Source organism: Sabethes cyaneus, chromosome 1 (genome assembly GCF_943734655.1).
Source record: "Sabethes cyaneus chromosome 1, idSabCyanKW18_F2, whole genome shotgun sequence".
Taxonomy (NCBI): Eukaryota; Metazoa; Arthropoda; class Insecta; order Diptera; family Culicidae; genus Sabethes; species Sabethes cyaneus.
Window position 1 is genome coordinate 55,517,000 of NC_071353.1, and position 17,945 is coordinate 55,534,944.

A 17,945-nucleotide genomic window follows, 5' to 3' on the forward strand; every position below is an offset into this window, starting at 1 on the left:
GAAGATGCTGTGAACAAAATTCAAGAGCTGTGCCGTCGTTATAGTGATTTTTCTTTACCCGCGTCACCGAAACTCGTCTTTTTTGGAACTAACTATAAGTCCCTAACTGGGGTATATCGTGTATATTACGGAGATCTGTACTACACATTACCGTCAGTAGCAAGAGCTGTGGATGTTCTTATAAAATTTACGGCTGTTTTGGGACTAAAGCATTCAAAAATCTCATATCTGGTTTGGCTATTTATCTCACGACACGTGTATGAAATTCGACGACCAGAAAGATACGCTAGCATCGACAGATTGGAATCGTTCCTGAATGCGACAATTGAACATGACGGCAAATCCAGAAATTAACTGTTTCATTGGAACGTGTACAAAGATTTTCAGTACAGCTACAACCTATCTGCATCACTTAAAAAATGACCATCGTATACCAAATAACTTCCGCATAAAATGTACCTACGGTCGCTGTAATTCAATTTTTCTAAAATTTTATTCTTTTAGCCGGCATGTTTTAAAACATAAGTTTTACGATTTGTCAAACACAATACTGTACAGTGACGATGAAGAGGTAGCGATTCTAGACATAAGTAATAACATATTTACGCATTCTGATAGCCATACTTTACCCGATACTAGTACAAAAAATATTCATTACGAGAGTACTGATGTTGATAAAGCCGTATTAGATTTTACGTTGAATTTACACAGAAAAAATAACATTACTAGGTCTGATGTCAAGCATATATTAGTTTGTGCGCAAAATGTACAAACCCACATTGCCGATAAGATTCAAAACTTGCCTCTACATTTTAAAAACAAAGAATCTGAATTCGTATTGCAAACTTATATATATAAATTAAAAAATACGTTTAAATTCATTGACAGTGACTAAAAATTTTTTCAATACATTGAAAAAATCAATCTTTATAAACCCCCAACTGTAATAGCATTTGAAAATGACGCACTCCTAAAAATTAATAATCCTACCATGGAAAATTTAATAGAAACAAAAACACATTGCATTGCTATAATGGACATTGCATTCCAGTTAAAAGCTTTCTTCGAAAGTCCGACTGTGTTTAATAAGACTATGCAATACATGAAAGAGTTGGAGAAAACAAAAAGAATTAAAAATTTTGTAAATGGTACAACTTGGAAACAAATCACAACTAAATATCCAAATGAGATTGTTATCCCACTATCGTTTTATTCGGATGATTTTGAAATCAACGATAATTTAAGTTCTCATAACAAGAAAGACATGATTTGCGGAATGTATTACACGTGCTTGACGATTCCAGAAGAGTTTTCTGCAAAACTATCCAACATTTTTGTAGCTGGTGTTATGAAAAAAACGTCGATAAGCGAATTAGGAGTAAGCAAACTAATTTCTATTTTAATCGATATATTCAAAAGGATTGAAGAGGAAGGTATTAAAATAACTGTCGATGGTCAGAAGTATAACATAAAGTTTGTTTTAGTACTGTGTCAGGGCGACAATATAGGAATCCACACAATGCTTATGTTTTCGAATAGTTTTAGCGCGAACCATTATTGCCGATTTTGTAAGCGTCATAAAGACTTTATGAAGCATGATGTGGAAGAGTTTAGTTCTCAAGTTCGGACTGTTGAAAATTATGAAGAAGATCTCGAAATTAATGATTTGAAAAGCACTGGAATAAAGGGCGACTCCGAATTTAATAAGCTACCGTCATTTCACGTCATACGTAATCAGTCAGTAGATGTCATGCACGATTATTTTAGTAATGGCATTGTTAAATATGGATTGACGAATATTTTAAATTATCTTATATTTAACAAGCATTACTTTACAATCCATCAACTTAACGCCCGTCGTAGAGCGATTAGTAAGGTAGCTGCAGACGAAGCTTTAGCTCGGATGCCCGATTTGGATGAAGCCTACGACTCCGTTCGTAAAATGAAAACAATTAAAATTAGAACAACTGCAAGTGAAATGCGCTCGTTTTGCCACTATTTTCCGTTCATAGTTGGTCAATTTGTTCCGTGTGACGACCCGGTGTGGCAATATACCAAAACATTAATAGAGCTTGTAGAACTGATATTATTTCCGTCATTTTCTGAATCAGATGTTGAAAAGTTGAAAGCTTTAGTACGAAAACATCATATACTATTCCAGGAAACATTTAAAGAAGACCTTAAACCTAAGCATCATCTTTCTGTTCATTATGGTTCCGTAATTTTGAAAAGTGGTCCGGTCTCAAAGCTTATGTCTTTCAGGCAAGAAGCTAAGCACAAGGTTTATAAGCAATATGCTCATGTAGCTTCTTCAAGAAAAAATATATGCTACACAATTTGTGTCAAAGCCGGACTACAATTTAGTTATGATGTACACAATAACACTTTTTTTCAAACTGATACTGAGTCGCAATTTTCAGTGGTAGATTTAAAAACTAGGTCCTATTTCCATAACTTAGTTAAATTCGATTATTTTAATATTGATTCGGATAATGTAATTTTATCAACGTACTCCTGTAAAGCATTTGGCACTAAATTAAATAATGGGTCATATCTGACATCGACGACAAATAACGTTACCAAATTAGTGGAAGTAGTAGAAATTTTGCGAGTAGGTCAAAAGACTTATGTTGTAGGACAGTTGTGGGAGTGTGGGCAATTTGATGATCATTTTCTTGCTTACGAAGCTCTACGATGTACGAAGTTGTTTAAAATAATATCTGTAACGGATTTTGATGGACCTCCAATTAAAATGCATTTTTTAATGAATAGGGTATTGTTTAGAAAAAAATATGATTACTTTGAGGATGAAAGCGAAATATAAAATAAAATGAAAAATTTATGTAACCATGCAATACTAGTGTAATAAAATTTTGTTTATTATAAAAACATTGGAATAAACAACTCGACAATTCAAATAAAACATTTATTTTTTAGTAAACTATTGCCTGAAATTTTTTAAACCGTCTGCGATTTCATTTACTATACACATCACATGAAATGCAATGTTTTTAATAATCAACACCAATTCTGACTTGATTTTATAAACCAGACTCTACATATTTATAAACCGAAAAATTGAAAATCGATATGGAATCATTAACTTGCACATGATTTGTAAATAATATGCACAAGCAATATCACATGAAAATGATATTGCATGTCACTGCATAATTATAAACACGTCCACTTCAATATCTTGTTTTTCACAATAAGTGCCAATGCAAGTGTTTTTCATTTGAATATCGTTACGCATTTTTTATCAGTGTAAGTAGGGATAGGGTTACCAGTCCCTTGATTAGATTGCTCGATTTGATTGGTAGACTGGACTGCTCAACTGAACTGGGCGACTTAACTACTTGATTTGACTACTTGACACATTTGTTCGACTTACTACTTGACCCAACTGCTCGACTTAATAGCACGATTGAACTGCTAGACTGGACTGTTCGATTCGACTACTTGACTGGACTGCTTGACTGGACAGCTTGATTCAACTACTCGACTAGACTGCTCGACTCGACTGCTTGATTTAACTGTTCGATTCGACACACGATTCAACTGCTTGATTCCACTGCTCGACTGGACTACTCGATCTAACTGCTCGACTGGACTTCTCGACTCAACTGATCGATTAAATTGTTCAACTGGACTACTCGACTCAACTGCTCGACTCAACCGCTCGATTGAACTGCTCGACTTGACTGTTTGACTAAATTGTTCGATTCGAGGACTCGACTCAAGACTCAACTGCTCGACTTAACTGCTCGACTGGACTACTCAATTCAACTGCTCGACTCGACTGCTCGATTCAACTGCTCGACTCGAAAGCTCGACTCAACTGCTCGACTGGACTGTTTGATTGAACAGCTTGATTTAACTGCTCGATTTGAGTGCTCGACTCAACTGTTCTACTCGACTGCTAGACTCGCATCCTCTACTCGATTGCTTGTCGCGTTATCATGGACGATGTTAAATCAGACTTGGCAAAGTCGCAAAATTTAAAAAAATGAGTTAATGACAGCAAACGATCAAGAATTTTCTAAGCAACATTTTACTGTAACCAGAATACATAAATGTTGCAAACAGCCATAGTTCTACGATGATTTCGAATGCAGCAAACTTTGAATGCGTTTTTCTCGAAGTCAGAATTTTGTCACTCGGTTCTGTCTGAGTTAACACCGACCATATGAATCGGTACGCGGCATACAATGGACGGTTCAAAGCCACTCATAAAAAAGAGTCATTTTGCTCACCTATAGAATCAGCACAGTGATGATAATGTTTTTCTTCCTATAAATAAAATCCGTTGCGAGCATCAAAACTATTTGTTTTAGTTTCCGGCTGATTCTTTTATGTAAAACATCTTAGAGCTATATTATGCAATATAAGAACTCAAAGAACTAATACAAAGATTAAACATCTTCGCAAACACTGGCCAATAGAATGTATCCGTAGTTTTCTGAATTCTGAACAGACATTTATATTTTCCGGATCGTAAGATTCAGGCTCAACTAAGAGCTTCAAGCTGTAAGATTCAGGCTGTAGTAATCAATAAAAGTGGCTAGCCTTACAAATATAATTTAGTAGATGCTATTGAACAACTGATTTTCTTAGTCTAAGCTTGGTGTCAAATATTATTTATATTTCAACTAGAAATAGAGCATTGCATAGAATATTCCGCATTATTTTCCTCTTTGTCTTACCCATTGTGAGTCACAAAACTACATACCTCAGCATTAACATTGTAATCCAATGGGTTAGAGCTCAATCCCTCCTGCGGGCTGTACACATACTGGTGCCTTTCGATAATTCTTCGAAAACTGGGATAGTTATCCTCACTGAGCTTGGCCGTTCCGTTGCGTAGAAATAGGACGACAGCGGCTGAATTCGAGTACAAGTCTCTTAGAAATTTATCGTCAAACTCCTCGAGAGCGGGCACTTCGACATCCTTCAAGTCGTCAACTCCCCAGAAAAGAAATGGACCACTGTAATGTGCAGCGGCAGAACACAGCAGTGTTCCGAGCAATGCAATCACTTTTAATTTAAAACTCATTTTCGCTAGCACTGCGCACAACTCTACTCAAATTGATATACGGAAAAACTGTTAATCTAATAGATAGTCAACTTTTTTGGGATAGTGATTCTGTCGATTGAACTGTGAAAAAATTCCCGACGACAGTAACCGGTCGATAATTTTGGTCTTGATTGGAGTTGTGTTGCGCATGCCCAGAAAGGAGCTACGAAAAAGGAAGCGCGGAGTGGTGTTGATGTCTCTTTTCCCCTTAGCATTTGTTTTCAAAGCGGCACACGTGCTTTTGTTGACAAACATTATCCTACGGTACAGTACAGTGGGTTGTAAAAGGAGTGGTGGCGGGTAATAGGATTTTCAGTCGTAACATCGTGTCACACATATATACCGTTTGTATCGTTGAATGTTTTGCCTGCACGATAAACGATAATTATGAGCATCTTCAAGCCGTCTTTTGTGATGTCTGTTGACGTGTATTAAAATTGAGTTTTTAACAGATTTGCATATCTTTGGTTCCAGACCGCGAAAAGTTAAAGTTACTGCCCAGCGCGCAATTGGCGCGCTGAAGAGCAAGAAAATGTAGCAGCCCAGAGCCGAGGTGGCTCACGCTGTATGAATTGTCTCCGAGTACTATCGGTTCTGAGCTGTTCATCGCCACTTCGTTGAGCGTCTTGATACTCGCAAGTAATCTTTATTCTGGTTGAGCCATCTGGCACGTTGGGGGTTCTGGTAGAGAACAGTCGTCAGGATCCTTGTGACGTGGTCTCTCCACTTTCTTCAGATGTACGAAGGGAATCTCTACAACTAATTCATGAGGCTGCGCCATTCTCCACTTTCTGTTTGTAGACCGTTCCGATATGATAAGTGCACGTATATCTTCTGTAAGCAAAGTTACAGTCTCAAATGCGTGAGGAACCGGGAAACCGTTCTCGTGCATTATCTGCCTTAATTCTTTGCGCCCGATTGTATCGTATGTTGCCCTGAAATCCACGAAAATATGATGAGCGGGTACGATGGATTTGATCCATTGTAAAGTAAAAAAAAAGTCTTCTTTTTCTTTTTTCTCTGGCTGTGTTTTGCTTACAAAACTCAAAAGTCATCAAAATCTTTGCAAAGAATCTACCAACAAAACAAAAAAAGTTTGTGGTAAAACGTGCTTTTACAGAAGCTTTTAGCACAAATTCGCTTTCTGTGTCTAGCTATGATAAAAATCATGCAAAATTTCAGCAACGCTGGCAAATGGTTATGGTTTTTGGTGGCAAAAGAAGATATGTTTCAATCTTTATAAGCAGCAAAAATTCAAAAATATCTGAAAGGCGCATCGGCTCTTTGTACTCGCTGATATTTTGTTTCAGCAAAAATGTACCGATTTGTCTTTTAGGCTTAGGTTTTATCGGCTCATCAGCCGATTTGTTTTGGTTTTGTTATCATAAAAATGCTGCGGTATATAGCAAATTATGATGTATATAGATACATAAGTTGTTTGTGTTGTTTTGTTTGCAATTCATGAATCAGTTGGATTTTGCCATTGGCAACGAATTAGTTTGTGGAAAAATTAGGAATACGCAACACGGATTGGTTTGGTGGACTTCTTCAGTAAGTTCTAATGAGTATTTGTCAGTCACTGATTCCATTCTAGGCAAAAACCACGGAGTTTTCTAATCAACAGAATATACTGAACCATCTGCCAATGCATGAGCAGACATTAGACTGCCAATAAACGAAGTTTTTTGCTGTCAACCTCTCTGTCAGCACTCTTCTTGCCTACAAAATATCGCTAAATCGAGATCCCGCTAAAATCCCGCTGAGTTATTTAAGAAAACCGCTAGATTCCCGCTAGCCGCTGTTTGGTTATTAAGTCCCGCTATCCGGCTTGAAATCCCGCTAAATCTAGCGGGAAAACCGCTGATCTGGGATCGCTGGCCGCAACAGTGTACTTGAGTGTATCTATAAGTCAACTGGGAGGATGACACTTTCCCCTATAGCTGCCAGAGATGCAAAGTCGAAAGGGTCTCATTTAACGAGCATAATATGGAAAGTAAAATTTATTTATACAGACCATTGCTTCTTTTTGATTTTTTATCTCTTTCTCTTAATGTGGATGGATTTCTCCACTATTGCAGCAGTTCTACTCAAAAAAATTGAAAAGTTGCAATTTGTGCATACTGAGTGAGAAAATAACAATTCTAGGGGCAGCCAGCCAGGGGTTGGTAAACGGCTGGATAATGCGGAATATAGACCCCATAGTGGTCGTTTGCCTCTTTCCCAGCAACTCCGATCCCGACCTCCTCGTGGTACCAGGGGGAATACGAGCAATCTTAGCGGAGATCGGGTAACCAACCCCGGTGGAAACTAAGGTCGTATACTAACCGGGAAGGAGGTATAGTGAGTCTCGGCACTATAAGATGGCAGCCCCATCGCGAGACTCGGTAATGTTGCCCCAGTACGGCTACACACCTAAATTAAACTTAAACTAACAACATTCAAGCATATTCGGAGTGGAATGTTCGGCATCGACCTAGGCGACGGAATAAGGACGACGAATGGAGACTCGGGACTTGGAACTGCAGATCGCTAAATTTCGCAGGTTGCGAGCCTGGAACCCCGCAAACTCGGCATCGTAGCTCTGCAGGAAATCTGTCGCAAAGGAGAGAAGGTATGGAAGATCCGTGGCGGAAAGGCCCAGTTTTACCAGAGCGGTGGCGCTACCAACGAACTGGGAACGGGCTTTGTAGTGCTGGGCGGAATGCAGGATCGCGTGATAGATTGGAAGGCGATCAACGAGAGAATGTGTGTATTGAGGATAAAGGGCCGTTTCTTCAATTATAGCATCATTAACGTGCACTGCCCGCACGAAGGTAGACCCGACGATGAGAAAGAAGCGTTCTACGCGAGGCTGGGAGCAACGTACGACAGCTGCTCGTCACGGGACATCAAGATCGTCATCGGGGATATGAACGCCCAGGTCGGTAGGGAAGAAATGTATAGACCGGTGGTAGGACCCCATAGCCTGCACAAACGATAACAGCCAACGATGTATAAACTTCGCAGCTTCCCGAGGCCTGGTGATCCGAAGCACCTTTTTCCCGCGCAAGGATATCCACAAAGCCACCTGGAGATCACCTGACCAACGTACAATGAACCAAATTGACCACGTTCTCATAAAGGGCCGGTTCTTCTCTAACATCACGAACGTACGCTCCCGTCGGGGTGCGGATATTGATTCTGACCATTACCTAGTAGCAGTACATGTGCGCTCAAAGCTGTCCACCGTATACCGGACACTTCAAAGCCGCCCTCCCCGGCTGAACATCAGGCAGCTAGATAACCCACAAGCTGCCGAGAACTACGCGCGAGTACTGAATGAGGCACTGCCTTCTTCCGAGGAGTTAGGTGCTTCAAACCTCGAAGACGGTTGGGGCAGAATACGCTCGGCCATTGGAGAGGCCGCTACTGCGGCACTAGGTATTGAGCCTCGGAGTACACAAAATGATTGGTTTGATGGGGAATGCCAACAAACGGTGGAGGAGAAAAAAAAGGCTTGGAAAAAGTATCTAAGTATTGCCACTAGAGAGACTTACTTACTTATGTGTCCATGTCCGCCGGTCCGGCAGAACAAAGGGATAAAATCAGAGATCTCCACTGCTGACGGTAACCCGCCAAGGCTTTTACCTGTCGCCAGGACAGGTTCTCGTCTACAGCCCGGATGTCGTTGGCTAAGCTCCGTCTCCATGAGCCTCTGGGTCTGCCTCTTCTACGCTGTCCTTGTGGATTCCAGTCGAGTGCTGCTCTGCAAACCTCGTTCGCTCCTTTCCTCAAGGTGTGTCCGATCCACTTCCACCTACGCTCACGAATTTCTGTGGCTATCGGCCGTTGATGACACCGACGATGGAGTTCCTCATTGGATATCCAATTATCAGGCCACCAGGCACGAATAATATATCGCAGGCACCGGTTAATGAATACCTGCAGTTTTTGCGTTGTCTCCGCTGAGACGCACCACGTTTCGCAGGCATACAGCAGTACGGATTTAACGTTTGAATTAAAGATTCGGGTTTTCGTACGTAGAGTGATCTGGTTTGAGCGCCAAATGTTTCGCAGACCTGCAAAGGCACCCCTGGCGTTCCTGATCCGTGTGGCTATATCAGTCTTGGTACCACCATCGGGCGTTGTTTGGCTACCAAGATATTGAAAGACGGCTACCTGCTCAACTTGTTGTCCCGCTACAGTAAAGTTGGTGGAATTGTCAGTGTTCACTACCATAGACTTAGTTTTCGCTACATTGACTGTGAGACCTGCTGCCTGGGAGCTCTCGGAGAGGTCGTCTAACTTGCTCTGCATATCGTTTCGGCGTTGTGCGAGCAAGACAATGTCGTCGGCTAGGTCGAGGTCATTTAGCTGCTCCATCGTTAGAGGATTCCAAGGCAATCCTCGATTTGGTCTACTGTCAATTGCTCCAACTAATATCTCATCCATAACGATGAGAAACAGAAGCGGTGATAAAATGCAGCCCTGTCTCACGCCAGCAGTAACCCTTATGGGGTCGGACAAGACGCCGTCGTGCAAAACCTTGCACGAGAACGCCTCGTACTGAGCCTCGATGAGATGGACTAGCTTATCTGGAACTCCTCTACGCCTAAGTGCGCCCCAGATGTTTTCGTGAACACCAGCAGAAGAGAGTCCTGGAATTCGTTGATCTGCTCCAATATAATGCGGAGCGTTGTGATATGGTCTACACATGATCGGCCAGCACGGAATCCAGCTTGCTGCCGCCGGAGAGTAGCGTCGATCTTCTCCTGGATCCGGCTGAGGATTACCTTACAGAGTACTTTGAGAGTAATACAGAGCAACGTGATGCCACGCCAGTTACCGCATTCTGTTAGGTCTCCTTTCTTAGGGACTTTGACCAATATGCCCTGCATCCAGTCCACCGGAAAAGTTGCGGTTTCCCAAATATTGCTGAAAAGCTGATGCATCATCTGGGCTGACAAAGATGGGTCAGCTTTGAGCATTTCGGCTGAAATACGATCTATCCCTGGCGCTCTATTGGATTTCATACTCTTGATGGCTGCTACAATTTCATCCAGCGATGGCGCCTCCGAGTTCACGCGATTTATTCGACGAACTGTAGGCGTCGTACGCTGCTGGTTTTGTTGGTCTCTGACATTTGAAACTCGGAAGAGTTGTTCAAAATGTTCAGTCCATCGCTTAAGCTGTTCTGTACGGTCAGTCAATAGCTGACCAGCTCTGTCCTTTAGCGGCATCTTTGTATTCATCCTGGCACCACTAAGGCGGCGAGAAATATCGTACAACAAACGGATATCACCATTGGCGGCGGCGGTTTCTCCTTGTTTGGCTAGGGAGTTAGTCCAGGCTCTCTTGTCCCGCCTACAAGCACGTTTAACAGCCCTCTCCAGTTCGGCGTATCGTTGACGGGCAGCTGTCTTAGCCGATCTGGTCCGCGCTCGCTCAATGCCGGCTTTCGCCTCTCTCCGCTCGTCGATCTTCCTCCAAGTTTCATCCGAAAGCCACTAGAGAGAACCTGGCCAAATACCACCAAGCTAGGAACCAGTTGACCACGATCCTGAGGAGAAAAACGCGCCAAAAGGAGGACAGAGGTCGTGAAGAATTAGAGCAACTATTCCGAGCTAATGATACGCGCAAGTTTTATGAGAAGGTGAACCAAACTCGGAAGGGCTACACACCGAAACCTGACATGTATAGGGACGAGGGAGGGAATCTAATTACAAACGAGCGCGAGGTGGTCGACAGGTGGAAGCAGTTCTTCGATGAACACCTCAATGGGGAAGTCGCAGAAGGAGGCGGAACGGAAATTAACCTAGGAGCGCCCATGGAAGATAGTGATGTCCTAGCACCTGATCTCCAAGAATTAAAACGAGAAATCAGGCTACTGAAGACCAATAAAGCCGCTGGGAAGGACCGCCTACCGGCAGAGCTTTATGAACATGGCGGAGAAACGCTAGCAAAGGCTCTACACTGGGTTATTTCGAGGATTTGGGAGGAGGAAAAGCTACCGGAGGAATGGATGGAAGGAGTGGTTTGTCCCATCTACAAAAAGGGTGATCGGCTTGACTGCTGCAACTATCGTGGTATTACGCTGGTAAACGCCGCCTACAAGGTACTCTCTCAGATCCTGTTACGCCGGCTGTCACCGATAGCACAAGATTTCGTAGGGAATTATCAGGCGGGTTTCATGGGGGCTCGCGTAGCTACGGACCAAATTTTTACTATCCGACAGAAATGTCGGAAGTACAACGTGCCCACGCATCACATCTTTATTGATTTCAAAGCAGCATACGATACGGTCGATCGAGACAAGCTATGGCAGATAATGCACGAATACGGTTTTCCGGACAAACTGACGCGATGATCAGAGCTACATTGGATCGAGTGATGTGTTTCGTACGCATCTCTGGGACACTCTCGAGTCCCTTCGAGACACGACGAGGGTTGAGACAAGGTGACGGTCTATCCTGCATGCTGTTCAACATCGCTCTTGAGGAGGTGATCTGACGAGCAGGCATCGAAACGAGAGGCACGATTTTTACCAAGAGTAGCCAATTTCTAGGTTTTGCAGATGACTTCGATATCATTGCCAGGAACTTTGCGACGGCGGAGGCAATCTACGCCAGACTGAAAGCGGAGTCTAGGAGAATTGGGCTACAAATAAATGCGTCGAAGACCAAATACATGAAAGGAAGAGGCTCAAAGGAAACAAATGCGCGCCTCCCATGGACGGTAACCGTTGACGGCGACGAACTAGAAGTGGTAGAGGAGTTCGTGTATTTGGGATCGCTGGTGACCGCGGACAGCAACACTAGTAAGGAGATCCAGCGGCGCATCCAAGCGGGAAATCGGGCCTACTTTGCCCTTCGTAAAACGCTACGATCAGGAAGCATACGCCGCCGCACGAAGCTAGCAATGTACAACACCATTATTAGACCGGTAGTTCTTTATGGACTTGAAGCCGTGACGCTGCTTATGGAGGACATACGCGCCCTTGCCGTGTTTGAGCGGAAAGTGCTGCGGACGATATTTGGCGGAGTACAAACTGAAAGCGGAGAGTGGCGGAGGCGTATGAATCACGAGCTACAGGCACTGCTTGGGAAGACTCCCATTGTACATCTAGCGAAAGTTAGCAGGCTACGGTGGGCCAGACACGTCGTAAGAATGCCGGATGACAGTGCGACGAAAATAGTCCTCTTCAACAAACCCACCGGCACCAGGAACAGAGGGGCCCAACGTGCACGATGGCTCGACCAGGTCGAAGGCGATTTGCGACTTCTGAGACGACTAGGAAATTGGCGACGACATCCAGTCCAAATATTAATCACTTTTCTTGCATACGACATGCGAAAATTCGCTTCTTAGATTCATTTCCTGGTAAACAAATCATCATGTAGCTAATTAATCTTCAATTCCAATGATCGGTTGGACAATTTGATGATTTGGCTGAATGCATATGAAATAGCGCTCAACTTATTTCATAACGATGTTCTGCTAATCCCAAGTGAATTGTTAGGGTAGTTAGAGGCTTTCTTCAAATCCTAGCTTCAGTGGTATCAAGTAGGTATAGGTTTGCTAAATCTAATTCTCTAGTGAATAATTATCCGTATGCAGAAATTATTACCACACACCAGATTGACACAACCAATTTGATTAATTTATTTGAACCAATTTGTATTGATCAATTTATTAGAGCATGAGGTAAAACAGAAATGGTAATAATGTCATCATAGTTGAGTATTTAAGCGGATTGGTTCCACTGAAAAAGCCCTTTTCCCCTTTAACAGTCGGATCGCGCACTCCGCAGGTGCGATATGACAAGGTTTTTTTACGCTTTGGATTTACGTACCCAGGAATGGCGATACTTGGTTGATCAAGCCTACCAATTGCCAGCAATTTCGAGAAATCTTGTTCGATTTGATGAGCATTTGGTCCTTTGAAATGAACTATCATTTGAATGCACGCATCATTGTGTAAAGTTTTCGTGCTCCGTGAATCAATAGCAAGCATCCATTCCGGCAGTCCCATTACAGTGCGGACTTCTTCCAAAAACTGTGCCACCACAAACCTTGGCGGTTTTTTGAGGTTGATGTACTTGACAATATCGTGATCTGGTTCGATTTTTGCGCAAGCAAAGCGATGTGTCGCAAACTCTGGACCGAATATTACTATTGCACGACCTAACGCACTAACAGGGCCTTCCAGGGGAAAGTTGCTGTCGGTAAACACCATTCGACGATCGCCGATATTAATTGGGCCCAATCTAGCTGAAAGATCACCGACGTAGCACCGAAGGGGGTTGTCAGGTCCACATTCTTGACGATAGAGATCTTGCTAAAATTCGGCGATGAAAAAATAAGAGAATGTCAATCAAAAAAGAAACAATAAGCAATTAAAACTCACATTCAATGGATCAGCAAGCTGCGTATAGTAAGGATTCCAAACGTATCCTGCTGCTACGCACCGGGTCTCGACTTGTTTTACTGTGGCATCAACCCCTACCGGATTGACCCAAATGTGCCAGTTATGGTTGTACGTCACATTACGGTCGTGCTTTCCAGGGTATCGCAGTTTTACTTCTATGATCGTATCACTTTGACTTCCATCGTTTCCAATCAGTTGTGTCATTCGGATATAACCGTAGGCATATCCAGCCGGATGGTGAAAGGATGCAATAGCGCGAATTTCTCGTGCTTCGCTGGGGCTGTATCCTCGTTCTAAGGTGCTGCAAGCCCAACGACGGTTACGGTCCTTTTTATGGACAACGATTGATCGACCGATGATGCTTTCGTAGCCAAACAACGGCAAACGTGAATCATTGTAGTTTTGTTCGAACATCGAAGCGCCGTCTAATGTTCCAAACTTTCCGCTAAGATCTCCTAGCTCGTATTGGTCTGTACTACCCATGGCAGCCGGAGGTGATTGTTTTGGGTCGATATTTCGTGGATTCCAATGGCCATATACAGTGGAGTCTTCACAAGGAAACTCTAGATCACCTTCTACGGGAGCCTTAAAAATGAAGCCATATAATATGAGTTACATAAACGATTGGGTCTACTTACAATATGAACGTGATAGCCACTGTTCTCTATCAAACCTTTGAAATCTATTTCTATATTTGTTAAATCATACTCTGATTGTTGAACCATCTCTAGTTTGCCTTTGATCGTAAGAGGATCTCCGTTCGAATACCAATCACGAGCGACAACTTTTCGTCTATGGTAGCCTCCGATTCTACGGTAAAAACTCATTAAAACTCCGATTAAAACCGACGGGGTTTTGGCTGAAAAAAAAAGCTTACATAGAGCAGGCCAACCGTTCTCCTCTGGCCTGCGGGCCGTGATCATCATATATTACAACCGATCGTCCCACTATGCTAGAGGCACCACTCAGCGGAAGGTACTGATCCACAAACATTTTTCGACTGATCCGTTGGCTGTCAGCTTTGCTTCCAGCTATTTCCAGCATACCGAGACGACTGGAAAGATCCCCAACGCGACACAGTTCTGACGAGGAAGCGGTACACGTCTCCTCCCCGCTTTGACCGCCAAGAGATACCTTTTGTGGATTGTAGATTGCACCCGTACTAACGCATCGATTCTGCCAATCGTAGAAGTCTTTACCCGGAGGATCAACTGTAATCCCCCACCGGTGGTCAGCGGTATTGTTCACGTTTGAGCCATCTGCGTGAATTAGATATTCGAAAACGACGGCTGTGTCGCTCCAAAACTCATCTTTAACCTGCCGAAATAGTATTCGCCCCACGATAGGATAGCGGAACAGTACTTGGGCGGTTATGATCGGTACTTGGTAGGGTTTACTTATTTCATACAACGTTATGGGACCACAAGCCCATGGCACATGACCAATATTCAAAGGATCAGTGCGGTTGTAGCGCGTAACGGTGAAGCTTCTAAACAATATACTGCTTTTTCCTTGCAGCGGTAGAAACGTATCCCAGTAGAACCCACTTAATTCTGCACTGGTGCCAGGAAGAAACATGTTGTGAGTCTCTTTTTTGTTACGATTGGTAAGTTTTCCACTTAGGTCTCCAATTGGATATTGTTCTTGAGTTCCGAAGCCCGGTGGAGGTAGGCCTTTTTCATCGACATTGTTTGGATTTAGAACCGGTCCAGAACTGGAACAAAAACTGTTTAAATTAGCAGAGTATGCTCGTAATGGTAATTGGTTGATCCTAAAACTAGCGACATCTCTAGCGTAGTTCTCATTTGCAAGATCGTCGTTCATAACGGAGGAAAACGACGCATTTATCCATGTTGGTTCAAACCGGGAACGTTGCACGAATCGAATTTCGCCCTTCATACCGCCACCATTGACCATTGCTCTCGCGGACTTGGCCTTCAGATGGCGTATCTTAGCACATGCCAGAAACGTGTCCGGATGCACTGGGTCAAAGATCACTACATACAGCTTCCGCGAAGGACCGTACAAATCACTGGGTAGAACAACAAGGTCTTTGTCGTTAAAAAGCTGGCGATATTTGTGTTTTTGCGAATTGGTTGTAATTTTAAGATTTCCCAATCGAACATCAATATCACCGACAGCTTTACCGGTGCCACGAACTTGCGGATCGAAAACTAGCTGAAGCTTGTTGCAGTTGTCCTCCACATTTGTAGCGTCATTTTCAAAAATATCGGTAACATAGATTTTCCATGAGTGTTCGGTGAAATCAGGATTGTTTAACTTTCTGAAAAATGTCATAAGTCACTGCCGATTTCTACCACAACATAACTGTATGGATCCTACCTTGATTGTTCTTTGATGTGAAAAAGATTCGAGTAGATGAGCGTGTCGGAATGATGCGTTTCTTTAGATGCAAGCCAGCGAAAGTATACGGACCCTGTGACGGGGCTATTAAACTTGGCCTCCGCAATATGATCTTGTGACCCATCCCTGGTGGTGATTGTGGCACAAATCCTAAAATTGCTGTTGGGATCGAACAGAACCAGCGACTTTCCCCATAATCCTTTCTCTCCAGTCAGTTGGATTTCGCTCAGCCAGGTCGTAGATTCATTGCCAGGCAGTGTCAAAAATCCTAGATCATCGTCGAAAGACCATAATTGTTCCCCTAACGCCTTCAGATCGCATCTTTCACTGGGATCAACAATCGTATAATCTGCTGGCAGCTGGTACACGCCCCAGCTCCAAGCTTGTTCGGGGTATTGAAGCGTTGTTTCTAGATCGGATGTTATCTGAACTTGCCGATCGGAATACTGAGCGAATGAGATCTCCCCATGCAGTCCATATTGCGAAATATAAGCGATCAAATTCACGGCATCGACTAAAATGTAGAGCAAAATCGATTAGCGTTCACTTCGATAGAAACAGTAATTCGCAGATAAAAAATTAACGGTACGCCTTTGGAACAAACAATAACGTTAGTTTCCCGATATGCGTACTGTTCCAGACACCGTCGATTCTACGTGGCAGAATCGTAAAAATGGTGCAAAGTGAGAGTCAATTGACCGTTCACTGATGTTTCTCACCTTCAAACGACAGTGCGACCGCTAGCAGGCAAACCGTTCGATAAATCATTTCATAGAATTAGGCAGCAATGAACCATTTTACTATCAACTTTTCCGCGTCACGTTACGCAACGAAAACTGCACCAAACATTGGTGCTATGAATGAATCACCCTTCTGAACGTACAATCTACTACGGAATGCTCGACTGATCAGTGATCACACAAGTTTCACGTCCGGTCGTTTCTGTCGCTCACTGGTAACTAAGCAAAAGCAACATGGTGGTGCGATCCGTCGATCGCCTTCAGGTCCAGGTGCAGACGGGCAGTGGCAGTGGGCTTTTCAGGTTTCTTATTTGTTTTGATTCTTCGTTTCTGCGACGCCAATCGCGTATCCATGCTTTCTTGGTGTTATGTTTTGTTGGCGTCTTCGCGATTCAGGTTCAGATGCAGCAATCAATATGTAGCAGTTGGAGCTTGTTTGAAGTTGATGCAATTTTGTACGTATAGAAAGAATTTTAATCAGCTCTACTTAAGTGTTCAGTATTAATGAGGTTTTTGTTAATAAATATTGGAGGTATTCATCGACCAAACGGGCGGTGGCCTCCAGCAAGATCGGGCTAGTATCGAGGTAGCGTTGAGCACTCAGCTAGTATCGAATAATAAACCAATTTGAATTACATTTTACTGCACATGTACAATTTCGTGGCTAGAACGAGTTATTTAGTTAAAACGATCAATTTTAGTTGAAAATAAGTGTTTTAGCGGTTTTTGTATTCTATAGTATTTATCAGGTACGAACACTGTGATGCGCCTTAAATGTAGATAAATAATCATGCGATCTTCAAGTTGAGTTCAACAAAACACATTTTTAGAAGTTGCATGCAATGTTGCCTTCAGTATATTGACACATAATTATAATATGAACACCGGGCGCTTGATAATTAGCAATGGGCTGATTTTGATTCAAATTAAAAGTTTTGGAATTTAGAAATTTCGTAAAATATGATGCGATTATATTTTCTTGTACGAATATATGCACAACAGTTGTTGATAGCGCTAAAGTTTCAATATGATATGAAAAAATATTCTATCAGAGATCCGATTGTGTACAAGCTTGTATAGAAATACAGTTGGATTTCGATTTTGACATGGTTAGATTTTGGCATGGTTCGATTTTGGCATGCCTCGATTTTGGCAACAAAAGTATTCGTTTTTGGCAACACAAGATATTTTACTTCCAAAAATGTGCTTAAATATCAATCAATTTCTGCACACATGCTTTAAATGACGAAGAAATGATGCCCTCAGTATGTTTGTGAAAAAAAGTTATGTGGTTTCGAACAATAATATTTTTGTTGCCGTAGGACTACGTCTAACCGCAGGGTGTCAATAACTTATTT

General features: G+C 42.7%; 2 protein-coding genes across 2 annotated transcripts in view; both read right to left on the bottom strand.

Moving 5' to 3' along the window:
- LOC128745709 (uncharacterized) overlaps positions 1–5,332 on the bottom strand; it is a 37,630-nt gene extending 32,298 nt beyond the window's left edge. Inside the window, exons 1-2 of the mRNA XM_053842788.1 lie at positions 5,245–5,332; positions 4,733–5,079 (exon numbers count right to left, since the gene is read on the bottom strand). Of these exons, the coding sequence (XP_053698763.1) occupies positions 4,733–5,079; positions 5,245–5,332 (435 nt within the window). The remainder of the gene's footprint in view (positions 1–4,732; positions 5,080–5,244) is intronic.
- A 7,416-nt stretch (positions 5,333–12,748) lies between these two features.
- LOC128745710 (uncharacterized) lies at positions 12,749–16,742 on the bottom strand. The gene is made up of 6 exons (XM_053842790.1): positions 16,567–16,742; positions 15,827–16,361; positions 14,361–15,767; positions 14,122–14,293; positions 13,463–14,068; positions 12,749–13,393 (listed from the first exon to the last, which is right to left on the bottom strand). The coding sequence occupies exons 1-6, from the start codon at positions 16,613–16,615 to the stop codon at positions 12,749–12,751; spliced, it is 3,414 nt and encodes a 1,137-aa protein (XP_053698765.1). The 5' UTR covers positions 16,616–16,742.
- Positions 16,743–17,945: the final 1,203 nt, after the last annotated feature.